Source organism: Notothenia rossii (assembly GCF_949606895.1).
Source record: "Notothenia rossii genome assembly, chromosome: 4".
Classification (NCBI taxonomy): Eukaryota; Metazoa; Chordata; class Actinopteri; order Perciformes; family Nototheniidae; genus Notothenia; species Notothenia rossii.
Genome location: NC_136902.1, coordinates 56,387,544 through 56,415,362, shown reverse-complemented (window position 1 = coordinate 56,415,362; position 27,819 = coordinate 56,387,544). Strand labels below are relative to the sequence as shown.

Here is a 27,819-nt window from a genome sequence, read left to right as displayed (position 1 = left end):
CTCAATGATCAGACTTTTGCTCTCACTGCAGCTTTCTCGTTTGTGCTCCCTCATTTTTTGTTTTCGATTCTGACACAAACATCCCAAGTGGGCGGGACTTTCAGGGGTGCGTCCCCATTGGCTACTCAGTTTTTGAGTGACAGCCCACTACGCCACAGATCATACAGTGCAACTCATGCAGCAAACTCTGGAGTCCACTCGGCCACGTTGGTGTCTCCTGGGGAGTTTTCATGAACATATCGGACTTCTCTTATGGATTGCTGTACATCAGGGGTCGGCAACCCCTGGCACGCGTGCCAGCATTGGCACGCGGCACCGTAACCAGTGGCACACTAGGAATAAGTGGAATAAGTGTGCAAAAATATTTAAATTGTATTTTCGGATCCTGAACGAGACCGCCGCCAGAGCGCGTCTCCCCGTTACCTGCAGAAGGAAGCCATGCACGCAACGCAGCCCCGCTCTCTTTATCTCCAGGTGACATTCTGCCGCTTTCCTCCGTGGTGCAGTGCTGATCGTTTCACCAGGGAGGAAAGCACTTCACTAATTGCAGTACCCATAAGGAGCTGTACAAATGCCGCAGTTTTTGCGTGGCTGTGTATTTAGTTGAAAGCCCAGTGGCGATCTGCTCATCTCTGATCGACATAATATGCTACAAAGGGGCGGACTGGCCATCTGTGTGTTGAACTTTCCTGTCGGAAAACACACCCCTCTCTCTCTCTTAAAGGGACAGCGATCTCATCTCACTCTGCATGACCCTAATATCATAGCATGTGTGCTCTGGAGAATCACAGAACGGAGGATCGTCCTTATTATTATGCCGTTTAAACCAATTATTTAAATGTGTTTGTTAAATTCGGCATCATGGGAGTTGCGCTGACAGGTCCACACACTGCTTCCCCGCAGCGAGGCTCCCCCTCCCTCCTGCTGATAGTTGAAGAGCGTTGATAATACTCGATCGTTGGCACGCTGATAACAATTATTTTTTTAAATGGCACTTCATATCAAAAAGGTTGCCGACCCCTGCTGTACATTATACTTGTTTTGTGTAGTTTATATTTTATTCCAACTTTAAATATTTTAATACCTGAACACACTGCTGCTGTTAAATAATTTCCCAATTTGGGATTGATAAAGTGTCTGTCTATTTATTTTATAGATTAAAAAAAACACATCTATGTATTTTCAAGCTAAAGGTGATAAACAATATAAACTGTATACTGTTATTTTTTCAAAGAGATGTTACATTTCAAAAGCATATATTGCTATGTTTAGGACAAACATTTAAAGACTGCTTTAATTTAACAAATTCTACAATATAAAAGTGGCAGATTTGCTTTATTAAACAGAGCAGACTCAGGCTGCATACCAACACAATTAGGAACATGCTCACATCTTACTATGTTGGTCTGAAGAGCTGAAGCATTCATACACAATGGATACAAACTGTGCTGTCTCATTCTATCCTGTGAGAAAATAGTATACATTTAGCATTACAAACTCAACATACTATTCCTAGCCTGAGGAAGATATGAATAATCAACAGGTTTGAATTGAATCTCTAACATGTTCATGTAGAATAAAGACAAAAGAGTGATTATACAAATTACATATATTGAAATTTGAACCAGAAGATGAAGTCTCAAAGAATGTTTTAAATAAAAAGACATTAAACAAAAAGGTGGATAATAATAAAATCTACTAAATGTAAAGACATTTGGTCAAATGAAATGACACTGAGCCAGTGATAACAGTAACACCAGCATGGAGGAAGATGGTGCAGGTCTTTCTTCATGACCCCCCCCCCCCCCCCCCTCCCCCCTCCGTGATGTCCCCTCAGAGGAAGTGGGGAAACGGGAAGTAATACGGTTTCCTGATAAAGCTGTGGAGAGTATGTGCTGCAGGGAGGTGGATGCACAACGCACCCAGGAACGAACGCTAACTCCGTTCCTTTTTACTGTGGACTCGATGTCCTGACAGGCTGGTATTTGTGCAACCTGCACAAACACAACACTGCACCATGATTACAAATGGTGAAATACAATGTAAAACTACCGAAAAATACCAGCTCACTAAAACACAACCGCTCAACTCAACGCAACTACTAACTATACCCGCGGTCAGAGAGCGGAGATGTTTCCCCTTTGTGATGTAATATGACGCGTTTGACTAATTACCTTTAAAAAAAGCCGTTTTTAAGAGCAGAGCGCAAAATTGCTCCTTTCCCTCTGAATTCCTGCCCTTATGTCTCGTAAAACATATCAAATCCTACATTCACTTTTTTAATTGTAATTTTCAAGCAAGTTTAAGCATAAATGTAGAAAAAATAAAAACCTGCAAGATGCTCTTTAACTCCGAAAAAACTATTTGTCTCTCTGAATCGAAGGTTAAAAACACAAAAGCATTGTGCACAATTTAAACCAATCAATATTGTGTAATCAACAAGGATAAACTGATCTTTTTTAGTGGATGAGTAATGCAGATATCACTGTGTAATCATTTGAAAGTGAGGGGAATATATCCGGTTTTATTATGAAAACTTCGAGACCGGAAAAACTGTTTTCACCCACACTAACTTTACATGGAAGCTGCCCCATATACACGTTATCTTGGCGAGACCTCAAATCACCTTTGTAATATCTATCAAACTATAGATCCTACACATCGACTGGACGTGGATTCTAAGAGTACAATACACTTCTCGCCAGAAATCCAATCAAAAAGCATTTTAATGGCCAAACTATTCCACAATTTAGGATTTTCCAGAGAGGGTTATTTGTGAATAAACGTCCCTCCGGAGCATTTGCAATGAACGGGCCGGGAGCATGTTGTTCCTTACACGACAAGAAACAACATAGACTTTAAAACGTGTCTCTGGGTCGTAATAAGGGCATGAACAATTGGCCTATATGGTCGTTTTTTGTAAGAGGGCAGGCTGGTATGAATATGCCTAACTTGCTACTTTCTCATTTATATCCTATTTGGATGTATTGAAAAGTGTTATTATCTGGACATCACTTAGGTCAGGGGTCTGCAACCTTTTTGACCAAAAGAGCCATTTTGCTCCGTTTTCCCCGAATTGTTTTTGTTTGGAGCCGCAAAACATATTTCATAGCTTGATAGCTTATAAAGTTGTATTTATTGTTATATCAGACAAAAACTACAGTTTTTTTTGCATTTATTAGGTTATTTATTACGTTATATAAAACTGTTAACCTCTAATAAGAAACAAATAACTCCTATAAGGAGAATTAAAAATAATACACAGGCCTACTTTAAAATAAATTAAACTCAGCACTTGGGGAGTCCTCTGCACATTTGAAGGAACAAATATATAATTAAAATGGGCCCACTTTGAAAAAAATAAAACAAAGCTGCACCCTAAAAAGAGTTAAAGGTAGGGTTGGTAAGAATGGAGAAACCAGCTTGAGTGCACTAGAATTTGAAAATACACAACCGGAAAAAATCTGCCTCTTCCTTCAGACTTCTTTCAGTGATGCAAACACAGGTATGGTTAAAAAACTATTCGAAGCAGAAACAAAACAGCGTAATATACCATCTGACAATGACAGATTTTTCTTTTTGGATATTTTACAAATCACTCCCCTTTCAAACTCTATTCTTGTTATTTTTAACAACTTTTTTTTGTTACTGTCATAGTATTTTATACCTGTTAATAATTGAGTCTCTAATGTCTCATTAATAACTATAATGATCATATCAAGGTGTGCCTTAACCTCACTGAGCTGAGGTTATTTGAGCCTCTCAGGAGAGAGCTCTCTTCCACCTGGTTGTAGAAAAGCTCTTTAAATTCGTTAGCATAGCTAGCTAACCAGATGCTAATAACAACAGATCGCCACTGTGCTTACAACTAAAGACACAGCCTCGCAAACACTGCGGCATGTGTACGGCTCCTTATGGGTACTGCAATATTTGAAGAAGTGGAGCGGCGTTCCGATGCTCTCCGTTACTCCTTTCAGACGAGACATAACCACGTGAAGACCTATGGTGAAGACACGTTACGCTCGTGTTGTGTTCAATGAACCTGTCCTTGGCCAGGAAAAACAGGCACTCGCTTGTTTAATTATTTTGCGATCTAGATTTCTTCTTCTTTTTTGAAGTGAGAAGTTGTCGGACGGACGGACGGACGGATGGACGGACGGACGGACGGACCCCCCCAAACGAAAACTCTTCGATTCTCCACGAATTACACAAGTCACCCAAATCAGCGTTAAAAAAGCGGGAGGCGCCGAAAAGCGACTAATTTGCATCACTGTTCTTTACAAAGCCCCTCCTCCAACACACACAAACGCGCACATGACCAATTAGGGCACGAGATAAGTTTGTGCACAGATGGAAGGCTGACAGGCAGGTAGGCCATCCAGTTATTTTAGCCGGGCCGGCTCAAATGATTGGTCGTGCTTTTTACAGAGCTACGGCTTCCACAGATTAATTTTTGTATGTATTTATTGTCAAAGCATTTAATATATTCATTGCTATAGGAACATTAAGAGCATTCCATGGAATATAACAAAAAGTGTTTTCTGAAATAAATTACATACCCCATTGAATTATGACTGAAGATCATCAGCTGTCTTCCTCTTCCGTTTTTCTCCTCGACACGTAAAGGCTGCAGCACCTTTGACAACTTCTCTCTACATATCAAACATACCGGTAAACCAGCATCGTTTGCTGTGGAAGTATATAACTCTGTCCACACAGAATTAAATCCTGTGTTCCTGCTTTACTTTTCTTTTCTTTGATTTATCCATAGTTAGCTCATGGAGCCGGGGGTCAGGTTATTCGCCTGCAAGAAAAGGCGCTAGCGCGGGACCGTAGCAGGATGTGACGCATATTTTAGTTGACCTAATTAAAACCGTTTTGTTTTTTATTCATGTGTCACAGTATCACCTCAAAATACAAGATACGAAACATTTTCAACCATGCAAGAAAATATAAATAGTCCTACAAATACTTTTATTGTATTTCCTTCTTATTTTTGTCTAAGCTCAAGGGAGCCAGAGCAGAGAGCTTAAAGGCCCAGTGAAGTGTGCACCTGTGCATGATCTGTTATGCTAATACGTATAGTAATGACCAAAATTGTCCATTGGAACCCATATCAAAAAATGTTGGAATAGCAACAAATTTGATGAGTTTTGAATTTTCCGGGGAAATCTGCAGTCGACCTTCGCCTTCGTGGGCGTGGCTTGCGATCTACTGCGTGACGTCACGAGATGGACGCCGCTGCACTGTTTACATTCACCACCGTTCGTTTTTTCTCTTTTTCAAAGTCGAATTTCTCAACGTTTTTGAGCTTGTATTTTCCTGGAAAGTGTGTCGGAGTCGACTGGAAGTGATTGCCAATCGAGAAAACCTGACAATGGAGGCGACAGTGAAGAAAGAGGGATGAAAAACACAGGGGAAACGATGCATTGCCGCTGGCTGTAGTAATGTCAAGTCTGCCGAAGTGGCGATGTTTCTGTTCCCAAAAGATGAAGGTGAGCCTGGCTGGCGTCATTGTTTCGTAGATTATTTGATTGATCATGATAAATACAGGCCAGTGGTCGATTCGAGAGAGAGAGAAAGAGAGACTGAGAGAGTTACAGGGTTGTTGTTAGCATCTGGTGCTAGCTTGGAGCTAACGGAGATTAGCTGTTTCAACAATAAGGAGAGGGAGAGTGCTCTCCTGTGGGACTGAGAGAGATAACGTCAGCTCAGGGAGGTAAACTGTAGCCTAAGTTATCTCAGTGGGTTTGGTCATCTATGTAAACAAATATTTCCATCTATGTAATATTAGTTGTATAAAATAGGTTAAGAAATCCTTCCAATGTTTTTTGATTATTGAAATATATGTTTCATATGAGTGTTGAGAGCTGTATCCATAAATCTCTTAATGTTGCCCTCAAAGTGCACCAGATTGATCACTTTCCTCATCTATCCTGTCCGAAAAGCTGTCCAAATCAATCATTTCTCTGACACTAGTATCACTTTCCAGAGTCTCCGCCATGTTTACAATCGCAACTGGGTACATCTTGTGACGTCACAGCCACTATCGTCTGCAACTTCCGTTAGGCTCAGACGGCAAAATTAATAATTCATTAATTCATTAATTATGAATTATTAAAAATTATTTTAGCCATGAACAGGCACAATGATATGTAAGGAATGAAACTGCCATTTCATTTTGGTGCAAAAACATGCACTTCACTGGGCCTTTAAAGGGCCGCATGCGGCTCGAGGGCCGCGGTTTGCCGACCCCTGACTTAGGTAGAGCATTGAAAGAAGCAACACCTACCTTCACAGAAAAAAATTACGCATTAATGATTGGAATTCCGGCTCTTCTTGGTGAGCCGGATCATTTGGCTCGGCTCACCAAGAAGAGCCGGCTCTTTCGGCTCCCAAACGGCTCTTCAGTTTACCACATATTATACCTTTTAATTAAATCAAATGTAGCCCTGTTTTGATGTGTATAGGCCTATGTGTACACATATATCACTTAAATTAATCAATACATCCTTTGTACTGAAGTATTCAAAATTAAATATTACATGTTTAATATAAATGACTTGCTGTGGCCAAATGTTTTCATTACATTTACAGACCCTTGTAACTCTCTGATACCACCCAATGAATGCACTGACTTGCTTGTAGAACCACGCTACACAAAACAGATAGCAACACCTATAAAAACTATTTTTAAAAAGGGGCTACTGTATCGACATTTAATTTTTAAAGAAAAGGCCGATTCTGTGAGCTGCAGCTGACCACGCCCCCGTGCAGGAGAGGGGAGATCTCCCTCCTCCGTGTTTTATTCTTATAGAAGTAAGAAGAGAAGCAACGGGGCATAAACCCTCCTTTTTACGCAGCGGTCCAGACATAGACAAAACGGCGACACACATATTCAGTTGATATTTACTTTGGCATTAGGGCAGGGATATCTAGATACTTTCCAATTGTGCTATTTTTAAAGCAAGCAACGATGTTTTCAAATCTGTAATGAAAAAGCTCCTTAAAAACACTATCGAAGCAGTTCCTGCCGTTGCTACGTTAGTTCAAACAGTAACAATGGACTATTTTTCTTTAGCGGATGCATGTCAATTTAAATAAATACATACAACTATTTTTTAAATCAATAAAATAATTTTCTAAATCCATAAAAGCATTTCAATCAATCAATCAATGTTTATTTATATAGCCCAATATCACAAATGTTACATTTGTCTCAGTGGACTTCACAGTTTGTACAGAATATCAGTATGACAATACGACACCCTCTGTCCTTAGACCCTCACATCGTACAAGGAAAAACTTCCAGAGAAAACCCCACAGTTTAAAGGGAAAAATGGGAGAAACCTCAGGGAGAGCAACAGAGGAGGGATCCCTCTCCCAGGACGGACAGACGTGCAATAGATGCCGTGTGTAAATTGAAAAGATAATACATTTCCAACATAGGTAGTCCAAATGTTTTGAAATGCATGTGTGTATAATAAGAAGATGAATCCACAAGGATATCCATCCAGGACTTAATTTCAATTAATATTGGGAGTCATGTCGTTACTTTGTTGAAAATGTGGCCATGTAATAAGCGGGATAATGTGCACATTGCACATTGCATAATGTGCCTTCATGCCGATCTAGATCCCTCTGCAAAAAAAAAAAAGAACCGGCTCGTTCGCGGGCGCGAACTGGCTCCCGTCGTTCACTTAAAAGAGCCGGCTCTTAGAGCCGGCTCGTTCGCGTCCGACACATCACTATTACGCATGTTTTGATCCACTGATGAACAGAGGCCTGTACTACGAAGCCGGATTTTCACTTAGCGAGCTAACTTCTTCTTCTTCTTCTGGGTTTCCGGTCCTACGACGCTGGTTCACTTCTTAACTAGATCTCCATTGTAACTTATGCTGAATGGCTAGCCTGGTCCGGAGCAGGTTAGGTTCCAGGATAAGAGATCAACTCAGTGAAAGCACCACCTGCTGACCAATCAGAGCTCAGTGTGCAGAGTTTAAAATTATCAAGTCATATTACAGGATAAAGGAAATACAGAAAAGCTGCCATTGCAGGAAAGACGGCCGGCAAAAATCAACTGACTGTGTGAACCATAGACTGTATATATAAATGGACGTAGGGTCCGTGACGTCACCCATAGGATTCTGCAGAGTTGCCGAGAAGCCCTTAGTAGGTTGAGTCGGCCACTAACGGCTCGACAGTGACGTCAGAGTTCAACTCCCGCCTTCTCCAGCCTGCTCCAAATAGAGAACTGCAGTGACGCGTCCAAAAACCCGGAAGTAAGTTAGCATTTTTAGCACTTCCGGTTCCTTCCTCAAAAAGCAATGCATTTTTTCCATAGGGTTTTGGAAAATAGCTCGAAATAAGGTCTGTGGTTGACACAAATTTAAGAGATAAATCACGTTTTGTTCTACGACATTAAATACATCAGCAGTGGCCCCACTGGTGATTTTTGAAGAGTTTACATGTCTGAAAAACGATGGTTGTTACCGAGTGGCTGAATAGGACTACAGAAATTGTCGAGGCCGTTGTACGTCATTACGCCGAACACATAAACACTCCCGCTAAGTTTTTTTTCCCCTGTGTTCTGCTTGAAAGCAAGTACATGCCTATCTTTAGTATCTGTATATCTACAGGACTGTCTCAGAAAATTAGAATATTGTGATAAAGTTCTTTATTTTCTGTAATGCAATTAAAAAAACAAGAATGTCATACATTCTGGATTCATTACAAATCAACTGAAATATTGCAAGCCTTTTATTATTTTAATATTGCTGATTATGGCATACAGCTTAAGAAAACTCAAAAATCCTATCTCAAAAAATTAGAATAGTTCCTCAGACCAAGTAAAAAAAAAAGATTTATAACAGCAAAACACAATCAAACATTTGAAAATGTCCATTAATGCACTCAGTACTTGGTTGGGAATCCTTTTGCACGGATTACTGCATCAATGCGGCGTGGCATGGAGGCAATCAGCCTGTGGCATTGCTGAGGTGTTATGGATGCCCAGGATGCTTCAATAGCGGCCTTTAGCTCATTAGCATTGTTGGGTCTGGTGTCTTTCAGCTTCTTCTTCACAATACCCCACATATTCTCTATGGGGTTCAGGTCAGGGGAATTTGCAGGCCAATCGAGGACAGTAATGCCATGGTCAGTACACCAGTTACTGGTGGTTTTGGCACTGTGGGCAGGTGCCAGATCATGCTGGAAAATGAATTCCTCATCTCCATAGAGCTTTTCAGCAGACGGAAGCATGTAGTGCTCTAAAATCTCTTGGTACACAGCTGCATTTACTCTGGGCTTGATGAAACACAGTGGACCAACACCAGCAGCTGACATGGCTCCCCAAACCATCGCTGACTGTGGGAACTTCACACTGGATTTCAAGCAACTTGGATTTTGCTCCTCTCCAGCCTTTCTCCAGACTCTGGCGCCTTGACTTCCAAATGAAATACAAAACTTGCTTTCGTCTGAGAAGAGGACTTTGGACCACTGTGCAACTGTCCAGTGCTTCTTTTCCTTAGCCCAAGTCAGACGCCTCTTCCGTTGTCTTGAGTTCAGAAGTGGCTTGACCATGGGAATACGGCTATTGTAGCCCATTTCCCGGACACGTCTGTGAACAGTGACTTTTGATACCTGGACTCCAGCTTCAGTCCACTGTCTTTGAAGCTCCCCCAAATTCTGGAAGCGACTCTTCTTCACAATGCTGTTAAGGCTGCGGTCATCTCTCTTGGTTGTGCAGCGTTTCCTGCCACATTTCCCCCTTCCAACAGACTTTTTGTGGATGTGCTTTGAAACTGCACTCTGTGAACAGCTTGCTCTTTGAGACATTTCTTTTTGTGTCTTACCCTCCTGATGGAGGGTGTCAATGACGGTCCTCTGGACAGCAGTCAGATCAGCAGTCTTCCCCATACTTGTGATTTAGTTTACTGAACCAAGCTGAGTGTTTTTCAAGGCTCAGGAAACCCTTGCAGGTGTTTCGAGTTAATTAGACGATTCAAGTGATTCGTTGAACACCCTACTAGTATACTTTTTCATGATATTCTAATATTTAGAGATAGGATATTTGAGTTTTCTTAAGCTGTATGCCATAATCAGCAATATTAAAATAATAAAAGGCTTGCAATATTTCAGTTGATTTGTAATGAATCCAGAATGTATGACATTTTTGTTTTTTTAATTGCATTACAGAAAATAAAGAACTTTATCACAATATTCTAATTTTCTGAGACAGTCCTGTATATCTGACCATTAGAATCTGTATTTTTGAAATTGTCGTTTTTAACACCGTAGTTTTACAAATGATAGAATAATTAATTACCAGTGTTTTCCAATTTTACTCGGCAGTTCTTTTCGTTAGCTAACGTTAGCTAAAGCTAGCGCTACTAGTTAGCTACGCAATGGTTTGTTGCTTTGCTCCGGGTTGCAGCCACAGGTCTTCGCATGAAACGTGCTTGTTCTATCGTTTCCCGGCCAATTTTTTCCAAAGGAGAGTCTGGATTCGTGTCATGAGGTAAGCTGACGTTACATTTTTGTCCATGTCACGGTGAAATGTAAATGATGGGTAGTGACTGTATCGCCGTCTTTACTTATGTTGCTGAAAAGACCGCAACATAAGTAAAGATAATGAATAAATCCTATTAAAACCTGTGTGGCTTATATGATAAGTCTAATTAGTACAAGCAGCATAACGTTTCACCATGTAACTAAAGATTGTAGTCAGGGAAATCAGTTTGACATATTGAACTAATAACAAATCACCTCTGGCTGGCAGAGAACTCTCTGCTCCATAGCTTCTCTTGGACTTAAAATCACATGTACATTTTACATTTATATTCAATTTAATATCCCATCCCTCACATACTTTTGTATATATAATAACTTATATTTTGTTTTTCTTGTTATGCTGCTGCAACACAAACATTTCCCAAATTGGGATCAATACAGTAATATCTTATCTTAATTAATTAAGAAATATAACTATTATAATTAGTGTAGCAGCTGACACCTATTTTCAATATGGATTAATCTACCATTTATTTCTTTAGTTCAATTTTGATCTATAAAAATGTCAAAATAGTGAAAATGTTCACGAGACTTATCAAAGTGCAAGGTTATGTCTTTAGATGTTTTGTTTTAGCCTATGTACTGTATGTCTTAATGCTCTTATATGTGACGGGGTGACTTCCATGAAACTAATATTTTATATCTTCCCAACAGACGAGCTTACAGGAAACCTAACACTCTAACAACCACAACATTGCAACATCCTCCACTGAATGCATACGTTTAGCTGCCTTTGGCTTCTTCCACTGACAGGGGGTGTCAGTGCAGCTGAAATTGTGGATGGCAAAGATGGCTCATGCAACCGCATGACTGCATTTCTATTCTCCACATGGGCATTCACATTTTGTGGAGAGAATTCCCTCTTCTCCTGTAGATACCTGTGGTGGTGGGATTGTTTTATTATTTAAAATATATTTACATTTGTAATGCCTTCCCAATTATCCCTTTAATTGTTTATAGCCTACTGTATGTTTATTTCATGGATATTTCTGTGTTTTCTGGTGTGTAATATTTGTAATCTTGGGGCCTCTTCTCTTTAACGTCTACATGCTACCACTGGCTCAGATAATGAAGAACAACAAAATAAGTTACCATAGCTATGCGGATGACACACACATTTACGTAACCATTTCACCAGGAAACTATGCTCCAATTCAAACACTGAGTAAGTGCATTGAACAAATCAATGACTGGATGTGTCAGAACTTTCTCCAATTAAACAAAGATAAAACTGAGGTAATGGTTTTTGGAGCCAAGGCAGGACGTTTAAAAGTTAGCGCTGAGCTTCAGTCTGCAATGTTCAAAACAACAGATAAAGCCAGAAATCTAGGTGTAGTCATGGACTCTGACCTGAGTTTCAACAGTCACATTAAAACAGTTACTAAATCAGCTTACTATCACCTAAAGAACATATCTAGGATTGAAAGACTAATGTCACAGCAGGATTTGGAAAATCCTTTCCATGCTTTTATCTTCAGTAGACTGAACTACTGTAATGGTGTCTTCATAGGTCTCACTAAAACATCTATTAGAAAGCTGCAGCTGATTCAGAACGCCGCTGCTCGAGTCCTCACTAACACTAAGAAAGTGGATCACATCACTCCTGCTCTGAAGTCTTTACACTGGCTTCCTGTGTATCAAAGAATAGATTTCAAAATACTGCTGCTGGTTTATAAAGCACTGAATGGTTTAGGCCCAAAATACATTTCTGACCTCCTGCTAAATTATGAACCATCCAGATCTCTCGGGTCTTCAGGGACTGGTCAGCTTTCTGTCCCCAGAGTCAGAACTAAACATGGAGAAGCAGCGTTCAGTTATTATGCTCCAAATATCTGGAACAAACACCCAGAAACCTGCAGGTCCGCTGCAACTCTTACTACTTTGAAATCCAGGCTGAAGACTTTTCTTTTTGTTGCTGCTTTTAATTGAACTATTCACATCTTAGACTGCACTGTAACTTTTATCCATGTATTTTTTCTTTTAATGTTTATTTGATTAGCTTTTCTTTTTAATGACTGATTTTAAATGCCATTTTCTTAATGTCTTTCATTTTTTGTAAAGCACTTTGAATTGCCTTGTGTTGAAAAGTGCTATATAAATAAACTTGCCTAATAAAGATTTCATGTGACACATAAAATGGATTTGTTGATGGTATGTGAATAAATTAACTCTAGGTTAACGGTACTCTTGCTATCACTACTAACCGACACTATAAACCTTGTCCCTCATGAGAGCCCTGACAACACCGGTAAGCACACCTTCATCTAGGCTGTACTGTTTTACGTGTCCTGACTTGTAGTGGTTCTCTCCTATCTACACTCTTGTCATCTTTGTAAAACGATATCAGACTGGTAATTGACACAGCCATGACTTCTAGTTAAATTCAGTGTGGCTAAAATAAAAAGCTTTGTTAAAATATGCAAGCGTGCGAAAGTCAAAGTCAGCTTTATTGTAAAAAATTCTACATGTGTTATACATCCAGAAATATCGAAATATCATTTCCCACAGTTTGACATGTATACATAAAACAAAACAAAAAGGGCCTAGATAAACGTGGTATACATGAAACAAAACAAAAAGGACCTAAATAACCGGGGTATACAGTTTAAAATGTTAATATATTTCAAGTGTTCAAAGTCCAGTTTCAGTGCAAGTCAGCTGAAACGATCTTAAGTTGGCGTGACGTTGAAGTCGTGCGACCCTGCTGCTATACTGGCTTGTAGTTCGTCTACAGCAGGGGTGGGGAACCTTTTTCCTCTCAAGGGCCATTTCAATTTTTTCAACATCCTCCGAGGGCCGTACAAATTATTGACCTCTGCTTAAAAATACTAAAATCACAGCCCATTCATTTCGCCTTTCTTTCATGCCGTGCAAAGAAAAAGCAACCTCTTAATCCAGATATTTTACCATGACTCGTGCATGCATTCACGTGCACGGTTGTGGCATGACCAGCAAAACAGAAAGCATATTGGACACAAGATGTGTGCAAAAGTATTTAGTTTCCTATCCATGTGGACTGATTTAAGTGGGGGGGACCTAACCTCCTCTAGGGGGGTCCTCACCTCCCCCAGTGGGGTCCGGGGGGCATGCTCCCCCGAGATTTTTTTTTAAATGTTGAAGTTAAAAGCATCAATCTGGTGCACTTTGAGAGCAACATTAGGAGATCTATGGATAGATCTCTCAACATCAATATGAAACAGAACTGTAAGCAGATTTTTTTTTCTTTATGGATATTTTACAAATCACTCCCCTTTCAAACTGTATTCTTGTTTATTAATTAAAAAAAAATATTTACTGTCATATAGTATTTTATACCTGTTTACTTTATTATCTTGTTTTTTTATAACTATAATGATCATATAAAGATGTGCCTTTACCTCACTAGTTGTCAGGGCCGTGGGAAGTAGGGGTGCTGAGGGTGCTGCAGCACCCCCTGGTGGAGGACAGGGGATCTGCACTTCCACAAGATATAATAAAAAAAAAGAAGAATTTTCAGCCTTGATGTAACAACATTCATAATTAAGTAAAGATAACACCCTTTTCACCCCGGTTACATTTTCCATTTGCCCTGTATGATGGGCGCTTTAAGTGATGAAAGTGGGGGATGTTGGCTTAGCAGGCGCCCGCAGCTCACAGCCAAAGTGAGAGAGATAGAGAGAGGGGATACCGCGGTACCGGCGGGGATTGTTGTTAGCTTCTGCTGCGCTAACGGATATAAGAAGCTGTTTCTACAATAATGTGGAGGGAGAGTCCTGTCAGACTGAGAGGCTCAGTGAGGTAAAGGACTCTGAGGGCTTAGATAGTTCACTTTAGTCGAAGTTATCTCAGTGGGTCTCAAACGTTTTGATCACAATTTATGTAAACAAATATTTCCAAGGCACACCTTTATAATTATTAGGATAAATAAAAACAGGTTTGAAATCATTCCAATGTATACTATAGGACAGTAAACCAAAAATATTGTTTAAAACTGGAGAGATTTTAAAATATACATAAATAAATAAATGTTAACTGGTAAAATAAGATATGAATGAACAACACAAATAAAATAAGTTACATGTATTTGTTATTGGCTATGGTAGGTTATTGGAAATGTTCACATACCTACTTATTTGATTAATAAAATGCAAACTGATCTTTTTCATATGGGTGTTTAGAGTTGTACCCCCTAGATCAGTCTCTAATTGGGCGCTCAAAGTGTACCAAATTGAAGCATTTTACTTTAAAACGTTAAACAAATCTTCCCGGGGGGGTACCCCGGACCCCCCGAGAGGATGTGAAGTCCACCCCCCCAATTAAAACATGTTATAATATATAATACATTTGAAGCCTTGTTATATAAGCTGTGCACCATGTCAATATATTTCTCTTTTTGCAGTGTATTGGTCTTTTGTAGAGGTTTTTCATTGCCAGCTAAAATCTTGCCGAGCAGCACATTGGTCAGAACCAGCCCTGGTGTCATCCCCACAGCACCCCCCATTTGAAACATGTTCCCACGGCTATGCTAGTTGTAGAAAAAGCTTCTTATATTCGTTAGCATAGCTAGCTAACCAGATGCTAATAACAACAAAGTTATTGACTGTATGATCAGTATGACAGATGAACAGATCGCCACTGGGATTACAACTAAAGACACAGCCACGAAAATACTGCGGCATGTGTCCGGCTCCTTATGGGTACGACGGTCTGGTGCTCTCCGTCAGAAGAACTGCACCCCTGTCAGACGAGACATATACCACGTGATGACACGTTAGGCTCGTGTTGTGTTCAAGGACCCTGACCGTGGCCAGGAAAAACAGGCACTCGTTTGTTTAATTTTTTTGCGGTCTAGATTTCTTTAATTTTTTTCTTTTTTGCGTGTGTTTATAAATTACCTCGAGGGCCGTAACAAATGGTCCCGCGGGCCGTATACGGCCCAGGGGCCGGAGGTTCCCCACCCCTGGTCTACAGCATAGCGTTAGCATATTGCTTCTGGCGACTAGATTTATGATTCAAAAATTATAAAAGTAGGGTTGACATGTGGAGATTATCCGGCTGAACAAAACGTGATCCCTCTCTTAAATGTGTGTCAACCACAGACCTTATTTCGAGCTATTTTCCAAAATTCTATGGAGAAATTTAATTGGTTTTTGACAAAGGAACCGGAAGAAGTTTACTTCCGGGTTTTATGACGCGTCACTGCGGTTCTCTATAAGGGCAAAGAGGCGGAGCCGAGGCGGGACCTGCTGCCACCGAGCTGAAAGTTCCAGAGCTAGCTGAAGCTACCAAGCTAAGCTAACATGCTCCCCATCTGCACACTGCCGTGGCGTTTTACGTTTCTAAGGTAAGCGGACATGAAACTATTCAGCAAAACTATAAATAATAATCTAAATTATTGAGTTTTTAGCATAATACTTCAGAATCTTAAAATCCCTTAACGTTTGTATGCAATTGTGCTAAATTCAACACTGGAATCAAGCAAATATTAATATGTTTGCATGACATTAGTTATTTATATTTTGATATCACTTAATTATACGTTTAATACATTTAAGTCAAGCTAAGGTACATGTGATGGTAGCTAGTTAGTGCTCTTACCTGTGAGGCCTCCTCCAAACAGCATAATAACCAGACTGTATCATTAAAACTAAGTACCAGTTCTAGATCCTTGACTTTAGACAAACAATTCAAAAGACAACATGTATTTAAAGACCAATCTTTATTTGAATGTGCTTCTTAACCTGATATATTAGTTATACAGTAATAGTATTGACAATCTAAAAAAACTGAGCAACTCAACAGTCAACTTTATGTTTGTTATTGTCTAAAGCATTTTGTTATTTTTATTTTCCCCCTCTCATATTCAGTGTGGACGGATTGAGACAGCGTGGTGTCCAGAAAGCTGCAGAGACTTTAGGGAGAAACCTTTGTGTGATGGACGTCCTGTCTGTTTGTTTGGCCCGGAGAGGACTGAGGGTCTTTCCTCTGCAAGGAGGACCTGGTCTGATGGAGGAGCCCATGCTGGGCAAAGCTGATACCAACTGCACAGGCCTAGTCTGTCACTTTATTTGACTAAATGTGTTTACTTTAATAGTTTTACACCTTCTGTCCATATGTGCTTTTTATTTAAAACATGTTTGATTAAGTTTTGGTTCACATTTCAATACATTTTATTTGTATTTGCACTCCTTTCGTCTATTATTCTTACTGAAAATGTTAGATTACACATTCACATCTGACTGAAGATTGGCCCCATTTATTTGTGACGTTGCAAACTCTGCGGTACAAGGCACAAGTGATGTGAAGCTCATAAAGCGAGGCAAATTGAAATAATCAGCTGATGGAGTGTAGATGTGGAAATAGGTGCATTCGATCAGCTGACTGTTTTTACAATAAAAGTAGTTTCTTAGTGTACTGGTCTTAAAATCTCATAACATCAGCTTTTAATGTTCCTCTTGGATGTTCATCTTGACCCTCAGAGAAGGAGAAAATGTTGTGTCTTTCAGGCATATCCTTTCCTAACAAAAATTACAGGAAACATAAAACATAATATTGCAGAACAAGTGTGTTGTTTATGAAAGCGGTGTGTTTGTGTGTTTAGGGGCTGTAGATATAAATATTTTGTAATTGTAATGTTTTTTTTTTATTTCAACAGTGAGCTACAAAGACAATCAGATTATGAATGAAAAGTATGAAGTTCATCAACATTGAAATATATGTTATTATCAAAATAATATTTAACTGTTATCAAAACTTAGTGCAACTGTAGAAGCATGCTCTGTTGTCTCACTGAAAGAATAACTTTTACCACGTTTTTTACAGACAATATTGAGAGATAAATAGTAGCAGTTCTCACTATGTGTTAAATATCTTAGCCTTCAATACATTAAATTAAAAGCTGACAAAATCATATTGCCTGTTAACATCTAAATGTAACTTTTTGCACAGAAAAAACCCTCAACTTCACTGGTGTGTAGGTGATCTAGTATTGTTTAATGGAATGTATATCAGTGTATTAAAGTCAATACTTCATTCATTTAAACCAATATCTTTCTTGATTCTTTGTACAGTATGAAAAAAATAGTATTTGTACCTGTGCTGAAGTTCACTGCTGTGAGGAGTCCAGTTCTGTCTCTCACTCTCTGGTCCAGCCTGTCTGCATCACCTGGACACCTTAAACAAACAGATATACATGTAAAGTACCATGTGTACAAACAATATAACTGATTCTCTTCTGTTGAACATGTTGGATTGTGTATTGTCCGAGTCAGGGTCCTTTTTATTTTATTATAACTTTGGAAGTTGTGTTACCAATGCTTGCTGTTTATTTGATACCCATTTGGTAATGCAATTAATAAAACCAACAAGGTTTGGGTTCGTTTTTCAGATGACTGTGATGTTAACGTGTAAGCTCAATAATGAACTCCAGCTCAACCAATCATATTGTAATATCTAAGTAATCATCTTGAAATATGACATTAATAATTGCAATATACACACATCTTATTGTGAGGTTGATTTCACATACACTACTTTGACATTATTTGTCTACATACTTGAGCATAGCCAATTTAATTAACCTTAGTGATGCATACAGTTCCTACCTAAATAATAATCATCTCTCTAAGTTACAAGGATGACCTTATTTTATCAACCTCAAACAGAAGCCGTATGTTGTACAGTATTAGCCCACTTAACACTTGTCTAATTCGTTTTAGCCTTTATATATAGTCTATGATTTTAACTTGGAGGCTACTATTAGCATCGTTAGCACCGATGTAGCTACCACTAGCTTACACGCTAACCCAAGCCGTAACATTAATTACGTAGCTGATTAAAATCATTAACCAGTGCATGACATTAAGGATTTTGGGAGATGGCCCTGTGGGCCATCTAAGCTAATTTACAGATGGCCCTGAGCCCAATAGAGATTGCCCTGAAAAATGCGCGCGGACGAAATGGCATGAAGGGTTTGGGGGGCCTCCCCCTAGAACATTTCGATTTTTGCAGGTCTTAGATGCTGTCTGGTGCATTCTCTAGACTGAATTATAAGATGAACCACCACAATATTTAGGGCCCGAGCACGATGTGCTAGGACCCAACGGCGTCCTAGCACGAAGTGCGAGGAAACCTATTGTTATTGTTGGAATTATTATTATTATTATTATTATTATTATTATTAGGGCCCGAGCAGGACCCAACGGCGTCCTAGCACGAAGTGCGAGGAAGCCTATTGTTATTGGTGGAATTATTAGGGCCCGAGCACGATGTGCTAGGACCCAACGGCGTCCTAGCACGAAGTGCGAGGAAACCTATTGTTATTGGTGGAATTATTATTATTATTATTATTATTTTTAGTCACCATCTTTCCTGTTTTTGCTGACAAAGTTGTATAATTTTGCACGGACGCCAGGACCCGTAAAAATTGCAACATTCTGGAGTCAATGGGTTAAAATATTCCAACGTGCTCAATAGCGCCACCTATCAAAATCCCATTTCGGAATAAATGTACAAAGTCGAACCGTAACTCCGAATGACCTGAAATTTTGCACACATATCCGGGTGGACCTGCTATACAAATAATCCTCTTGGAACCCTAAGCTCCGCCTAAAAAAATGTTATTCTAAATTAGCATAATGTTCAAAACAGTTAAATATTCACTTAAATTTCAATTTTCTGTTTTTCAACACCAAACTTCCTATCCCGCATCGGTGGAGGGTCAGACACATTACTGTAGAAAATGAGCATGTTAGGAAGATAAATATTGCCGCCGTCAATCAACACGTACTCGCAAAAAGGCGGGGCTTAGAAAGAAATGCTCATAACTCATCAACAATGTATTCAAACAACACAGATTTCAGTAGATAGGTTCAGACTGTCTTGGGGAATAGGCAAACCAAAGCATTTTCATTTTGGACTATAGGGGGCGCCAAAAACACCACCAATTTATAACTCAAGAGCGGATGGACTAATTATTATTTATTTTTTTTAGACATACTCTCAGGGTGACTACAAACTCAGATTTAAAGTCTCGCAAAAAATGCAGAATATGGGCTTGGCCTATACATTTTTTTAAAATTGCGATAGCATAACATGAGCTTCGGACGCAAAACTTGGGACACACGTCACAGCCCACGACCTTTTCGAGAATGTAAAAAAACCCCGTAATATTTCAAAAAAGCTGCTCACTAGCGCCCCCTATTGTGTGGTAGTCACATATAGTTTCTTAGAACTTCACGATATTTGGCACAGACATTCCTCATGGAATTGCGGACATATTTGTAAATAGATTCCATTAGCCCCGCCACCCAAAAAGTCGGCCATTTTGAAATATGTGCGTTTTTCAGCCATTTTAAGCACATTCTTGCAAACTGCTCCTAGGGGAATGATCGGAAAAATTCCAGTCCAGGACACGTTCAGCCCCTATCCAATATGATGCCAAATTGAGAAGAAAACTTTTGATAGCTTAATCGTGGAGGTCATAGGCTAACAGCGAATACACCTTTTTTGACGATTTACATGTTGCAAAGGACTCCAAACTACTCCAAATTACTCAAATACAGTTGTTCCAATATTCACGAAACGCTATATCTACATTACTATTATGATTGCACAAATATTTCAAATTGCTTTCCATTAGCCCCGCCCCCCAGAAAGTTGGCCATTTTGAAAGATGTGCGTTTTTCATGCATTTTAAGCACATTCTTGCCAACTCCTCCTAGGGGAATGATCGGAAAAATTCCAATGCAGGACAAGTTCAGCCCCTATCCAATATGATACTTAATTGCGGAGCACATTTTGGAAAAATCACTCGTGGAGGTCGTAAGCTAACCGCGAATACACCATTTTTGACGATTTACATGGCGCAAATTGCTCCAAACTGCTCGCATATAGTTTTTCCGATATTCACGAAACGCTGTATACACATTACTATTATGATTGCACACATATTTCAAATTGCCTTCCATTAGCCCCGCCCCCCAGGAAGTTGGCCATTTAGAAAAATGTGCGTTTTTCAGCCATTTTAAGCACATTCTTGCCAACTCTTCCTAGAGGAATGATCGGAAAAATTCCAATCCAGGACAAGTTCAGCCCCTATCCAATATGATACTTAATTGCGGAGCACATCTTTCAAAAATCACTCGTGGAGGTCGTAAGCTAACAGCGAATACACAATTTTTGACGATTTACATGTCGCAAATTGCTCCAAACTGTTTGCATATAGTTTTTCCGATATTCACGAAACGCTGTATACACATTGCTATTATTATTGCACACATATTTCAAATTGCTTTTCATTAGCCCCGCCCCCCAGAAAGCTGGCCATTTTGAAAAATGGGCGTTTTTCATGCATTTTAAGCACATTTGTGCTAATTCGTCATAGGGAAATAATCTGAATAATTCCAATCTAGGGCAATTTAAGCGCATATCCAATGTGATGCTACATTGCAAAGGAATAGTCGATCGCTTGAACATGGAGCTCGTAAGCTAATGGGGAATGTACCATTTTTGACCATTTATTTTACAGACTACCTTAAGCTACTGCCTGTCTGCCTGCACCATCAACTCTCACACACACACACACGCACACACTCACACACACACACACACACACACACACACACACACACACACACACACACACACACACACACACACACACAGACACACACACACACACACACACACACACACACACACACACCTACACATTGTATAACAAACACAAACCGCTCCTAAAGCATAAATAAATATCAGGCTACAGCCCTTGTATATTTTATCATGTGAAGCACTATATGGTTTCATGAAAAATATCTACAGTTTATTTGTAGATATCTCCTAAAGCCTACAAATAAAGTGTGAAATGTAGGCCTGTTACATATATTATTGAGCGATATATATTATACACACTGTTGACTGTTCTGCTTTCTGCACTGACCTCAGCAGCTGTGCTCACTGTAAACATCGCCTCACAATGAAAGCATAACCTAACATCCAGGGGAGATGTGATTAGTGAGTAAACAAACAAACAAACGGTAAAGGGCAGAAAGTCTGATGCACATTTGATCATCTTGAATAACTACGGGAACAGTTTGCAGAGCTGTGCTTCGTTGACATCCAGCCATGCGTCACGCCTCTTTTAAACATGACTGTTGGTTGAAATCGTCTCCGGAGAATACTTCAGTGTACCCTCGGTTATAGCTCCTCCAGAGACACTCCTCTCTCCTCTAAATCAGTGTATCCTCGGTCACGGCTCCTCCAGACAGCCTCTTCGATAATAGATCCTCGACGAGCCTTTAGAGAAATTAGTTTTCCTTCCAGACCGCGCGCCGACATCCGTTTCCGGGTTGCTGCCGGAGGACCTGGGAGTCTGGGACGCGAAATTAGAGAAATGACAAACGGCTCATTTCCGAGGACTCACGCGCGTCTGCTTGACGCCGGGACGACCGGCCGCCCTCCCCGACAGGCGCACGGACGCGAGGGCCCGCTCATCACTGCGCGCACAAGTGCGACCGCAGTTTTAATTATTATTATTAGGGCCCGAGCACGGATGTGCTCGGACCCGACGGCGTCCTAGCACGAAGTGCGAGGAAACCTATTGTTATTGGTGGAATTATTATTATTATTATTATTTTTAGTCACATCTTTCCTGTTTTTGAGGCCTTTAGGATGCTGACAAAGTTGTATAATTTTGCACGGACGCCAGGACCCGTAAAAATTGCAACATTCTGGAGTCAATGGGTTAAAATATTCCAACGTGCTCAATAGCGCCACCTATCAAAATCCCATTTCGGAATACATTTACAAAGTCGCACCGTAACTCCGAATGACCTGATATTTGCACACATATCCGGGTGGACCTGCTCTACAAATAATCCTCTTGGAACCCTAAGCTCCGCCTACATTTTTGTTCTTCTAAATTAGCATAATGTTCAAAACAGTTAAATATTCACTTAAATTTCATTTTTCTGTTTTTCAACACCAAACTTCATATCCAGCATTGGTGGAGGGTCAGACACATTTCCGTAGACAATGAGCATGTTAGGACGATAAATGTTGCCGCCGTCAATCAAAACGTCCTCGCAAAAAGGCGGGGCTTAGAAATAAATGCTCATAACTCATCACCAATGTATTCAAACAATACAGAGTTTGGTAGATAGGTTCAAACTGTCTTGGGGAATAGGCACACCAAAGCATTTTCATTTTGGACTATAGGGGTCGCCAAAAACACCACCAATTCATAACTCAAGAGCGGATGGACTAATTATTTGTATCTATTTTTAGACATACTCTCAGGGTGAATATGAACTCAGATTTAAAGTCTTGCAAAAAATGCAGAATGTGGGCGTGGCCTATACATTTTTTTTTTATTGCGATAGCATAAAATGAGCTTCGGACGGAAAACTTGGGACACACGTCAGAGCCCACGACTTTTTCGAGAATGTAAAAAAAAAATGTAATTTTTCAAAAGAACTGCTCACTAGCGCCCCCTATTGTGTGGTAGTCACATATAGTTTCTCAGAACTTTACGAATTTTGGCACAGACATTCCTCATGGAATTGCGGACATATTTGTAAATAGATTTCATTAGCCCCGCCCCCAGGAAGTCGGCCAATTTGAAAAATTTGCGTTTTTCATGCATTTTAAGCACATTCTTGCGAACTCCTCCAAGGGGAATGATCGGAAAAATTCCAGTCCAGGACACGTTCAGCCCCTATCCAATATGATGCTAAATTGAGAAGAACATTTTTGATAGCTCAATCGTGGAGGTCGTAAGCTAACAGCGAATACACAATTTTTGACGATTTACATGGCGCAAATTGCTCCAAACTGCTCGCATATAGTTTTTCCGATATTTACAAAACGCTGTCTACACATTACTATTATGATCGCACACATATTTCAAATTGCCTTCCATTAGCCCCGCCTCCCAGGAAGTCGGCCAATTTGAAAAATGTGCGTTTTTCATGCATTTTAAGCACATTCTTGCGAACTCCTCCATGGGGAATGATTGGAAAAATTCCAGTCCAGGACACGTTCAGCCCCTATCCAATATGATGCTTAATTGTGGAGCACATTTTTGAAAAATCAGTCGTGGAGGTCGTAAGCTAACAGCGAATACACCATTTTGGACGATTTACATGTCGCAAATTGCTCCAAACTGTTTGCATATAGTTTTTCCGATATTCACGAAACGCTGTATACACATTGCTATTATGATTGCACACATATTTCAAATTGCTTTTCATTAGCCCCGCCCCACAGAAAGCTGGCCATTTTGAAAAATGGGCGTTTTTCATGCATTTTAAGCACATTTGTGCTAATTCGTCATAGGGAAATGATTGGGAAAATTCCAATCTAGGGCAACTTAAGCGGATATCCAATGTGATGCAACTTTGCGAAGGAATAGTCGATCGCTTGAACATGGAGCCCGTAAGCTAATGGAAAATGTACAATTTTTGACCATTTATATGTCACATACTACCTTAAAGGGGACCTAAAAACAGGGCTGCAACGGATTTGGTACATGTGGATTCTGATTTGCACCTCTATGATGTCACTCCACCTGTATGGTCAACTCTCCACCTCATTCAGGGGAATGAGAGGTTGCAGTGGTATGGCAACAGCATAGCAACAGCATGGCAACAGCATAGTAACATGACGCTTGTGCCTCGCCCCCTCCTTTGCAGGGGGGGGGGGGGGGGTATCAGCTCCAGCTCATGCAAAGACAGAGCTGGAGTGAAGCAAAATGAGGCATGGCTAAAATGCATGATCTGTTTGGTATTTTGAAAAATAAAACGTATAAATATACCTTATATAGGTATGGCCCTACAATATCTTATTCAAATATAGCATGATAGGTCCCCTTTAAGCTACTGAGACCCGCCACCCCACACACACACACAAACACACACACACACACACACACACACACACACACACATACACACACACACACACACACACACACACACACACAACCGCACCTACACATTGTACAACAAACACAAACAGCTCCTAAAGCATAACTAAATATCAGGCTACAGCCCTTGTATATTTTATTATGTGAAGCACTATGGTTTCATGAAAAATATCTACTGTTTATTGGTAGATATCTCCTGAAGCCTACAAATAAAGTGTAAAATGTAGGCCTGTTACATATTGAGCGATATATATTATACACACTGTTCTGCTTTCTGCATTGACCTCAGCAGCTGTTCTCACTGTAATCATCGCCTCACAATGAAAGCATAACCTAACATCCAGGCGAGATGTGATTAGTGAGTAAACAAACAAACGGTTAAGGGCAGAAAGTCTGATGCACATTTGATCATCTTGAATAACTTATAATCACAACTGGAACAGTTTGCAGAGCTGTGCTTCGTTGACATCCAGCCATGCGTCACGCCTATTTTAAACATCACTGTTGGCTGAAATCGTCTCCGGAGAATACTTCAGTGTACCCTCGGTTATAGCTCCTCCAGAAACACTCCTCTCTCCTCTAAATCAGTGTATCCTCGGTCACGGCTTCTCCAGACAGCCTCCTCGATAATCGATCTTCGACGAGCCTTTAGAGAAATTAGTTTTCCTTTCAGACGGCGCGCCGACATCCGTTTCCGGGTTGCTGCAGGATGACCTGGGAGTCTGGGACGCGAAATTAGAGAAATGACAAACGGCTCATTTCCGAGTACTCGCGCGCGTCTGCTTGACGCCGGGACGACCGGCCGCCCTCCCCGACAGGCGCACGGACACGAGGGCCCGCTCATCACTGCGCGCACAAGTGCGACCGCAGTTTTAATATATTGTACAATTTCAATTTTATTCTTCATTTCACTTGTTTGTTCTTGTTAGTGTTTGCTCGCTTGCATGCCCTGCATAGCTATAAGAAATACTTAAGTTGTTGGTCAAGACACTTTCGATCTGATGAAGGCAAATGCCTTCCCAGATGTAAAAAAGTAGAAAACATTACATTCAGTTATAATTGCCAAAACAAACATTATTTACACTATTATGGCCCCTGTTAAAAATGTTTGTAATGTTATCTACTGTAAGTTGGTCGAACGAATGCCTCCTCATCCAGAAGCTGACCGAGCAGACCCGAGCAGCAGTCGAGAGGAGCGGAGCGCATCCGCGAAGCACACAAAATGGCGACGTCAGAGTTCCCGTTAGCCTAAATCTCTTCGGTCAAAATAATGTCCCTTTAACGCAATACCGCTTCAGTTGCGCCACTTATGTGACAGACAAGAAGAGTATGTGACTGACAAGAATAGTCAATTATAATGGCTAACACTTATTGTGGAGAAAGAGATGTCCTGTATGGGTTGATTGTGCGTTGATCTGTTGGTAATGCCTCGGGGTTCCGGTGGGCATGTAAACAAATGCATAATGCTGCGCTATACTTTGCGGCCTCACCCAGTTGCATAGCGACACTTATTGTTTAGGTGTCTTTTAATAAGCAGGTAGTCATATCATTAGCTAGAACTAGCTGGATCTGATCGATATGGACATAAACGTGAGTGAAGTCTAATCTGACGGGAGAGAGAGATCAGCTGCTGCTGACGAGTTGACACGCAGCTCTGCATGATCACATGCAGCGGTGAGCGGACAAAAAACACACTTCAGGTTAGAATATCACACGTAGCTATTTCAATTACCTCTTAAACTACCTGAACTAGTTATAGATATGTTTAGTTTTACCGTCGGGTCACTCATTACTGGATCCGCGAGCTGCATGATACTGGCATAATAGATTGCCCGATCGGGCAACCAGCAGGTGAGGCTTCATTGCCCGAACTAAATACTAGATGGCCCCGGGCCATCGGGCAGTCCTTATTGTCGAGCGCTGTTAACACATAAATAAGTCCTCAAATTTCACTTACCGCAAAACTGCATTCATGCACCGTCTGTTTCAACCGCAGAGCGAGTCACAATAGTCCGATATATAAGCATGAAGAACAAACAAACACAGCCGGGGGCAAGTTGTGTTCCCTGGATGAGCTGAACAGGCAGAGTGCCTGTAGCTTCACGGAGCAGCTAGCAGAGAGACAAGAAGCTAGCAGCAGCAGTCACTTCACAGAGCCGTCACTCAATGTGACCACGCCCTGATTTATGCAAAAACTTTAAGACCTAATATAAATAAAAGGGTAGTGTTAGAAAACAATTCACTCACAGATCCATAATCATGAAGGTGGAATCTAACTATATTCATAATAATATTTATTGCATCCACGGGTAGAAACATGTTTTTTTCTGCTGTAAAGTTGGGCATTTTAACATGGGGATCTATGGAAATTGCTCCTTTCTGCAGTCAGTCCCTAACGGCCAATATATGAACTGCAGTGTGTGCCACTTCCGTATTGCCGTCCCGGCTCTTCCACAGAGTTTGCCGCTTGGTGTGAACGTGAACATTAATAGAATATCACCTCCCATCTTCACAGCAATCTGACTATTATAACATTAGCGTTAAGAAAGCTTACTTAAATACCTGACAGAAGTTAACATAAGTAACCGGATCAAAGTAACATTGCGTACAGTCCGCGGCACTGTGAACACTCACAGTGTCACATACTGTATACCAACCCTGTCTCCTAAAAATGACGTTCCCACAGAACTAAACTGCATTCTCAATTACGTTTAGCTAACGTATTTTCTCCCACGTTACGTATCTTAGATACGTTTATTTTCTACATATCTTTGCCATTTATTGTCTTGCTTATAATAATGATAATAGTCATTTATAAATATCATTTTTAAGCACACATTTGAAATCAGTAGGCGAGGCTGTAATTTCGCCAGCTGTTACTCTCATGAGCGAGGCAGAAAATAATAGTTTTATCATGCCAAAAAGCTGCTGTGTTGTTTATTGCACCTCAAACATTAAAACAAATCCAGAGTTACATGTTTGTGTACTTCCTCTAAGAAGAAAGGACAGTAACAGAATATCTCTGTGGCTTCAGGCTTGATCGCCGTTCAAATGACAGCGTTGGTTTCCCCAAAAGTGGGCTGGGCTGTAAAGTGATGTAGATTTTACTCTCATATATTATTCAAAACCATTCTATTTATTCTAACGTAAATCGTATGCCAGTGTTTTATCTTTTTATTTATTTGTTTTTATTTTAAATTGTATAATGTCTGACTTTTTTTCCCGTCTGTGAGGAAAAGAAATGGGGCTCAGAGCCTCAAAATACTGAAATATGTATTTTGTTTAATCTTTTTTTCCTTCTAATTTGTTATTCTTTTCTAAATAACACACTGTTATTTACTCAA

At 40.2% G+C, this 27,819-nt stretch overlaps 1 protein-coding gene and 1 long non-coding RNA gene across 3 annotated transcripts in view; one reads left to right on the top strand and one right to left on the bottom strand.

Annotated features, from left to right (window-relative positions):
* Positions 1–5,124: 5,124 nt before the first annotated feature.
* The window catches only part of LOC307035316 (uncharacterized protein), a 60,482-nt gene continuing 37,787 nt past the window's right edge, over positions 5,125–27,819 (top strand). For both annotated transcript variants that reach the window (XM_079674463.1, XM_079674462.1), the window contains exon 1: positions 5,125–5,495. In XM_079674463.1, coding sequence (XP_079530589.1) covers positions 5,448–5,495 — 48 coding nt within the window. In that variant the 5' untranslated portion in view covers positions 5,125–5,447. The remainder of the gene's footprint in view (positions 5,496–27,819) is intronic.
* Positions 14,622–27,633, bottom strand: LOC307036316. Its single transcript, XR_013807329.1, has 2 exons — positions 26,433–27,633; positions 14,622–17,724 (listed from the first exon to the last, which is right to left on the bottom strand). It is a non-coding gene; the product is annotated as an uncharacterized lncRNA (long non-coding RNA).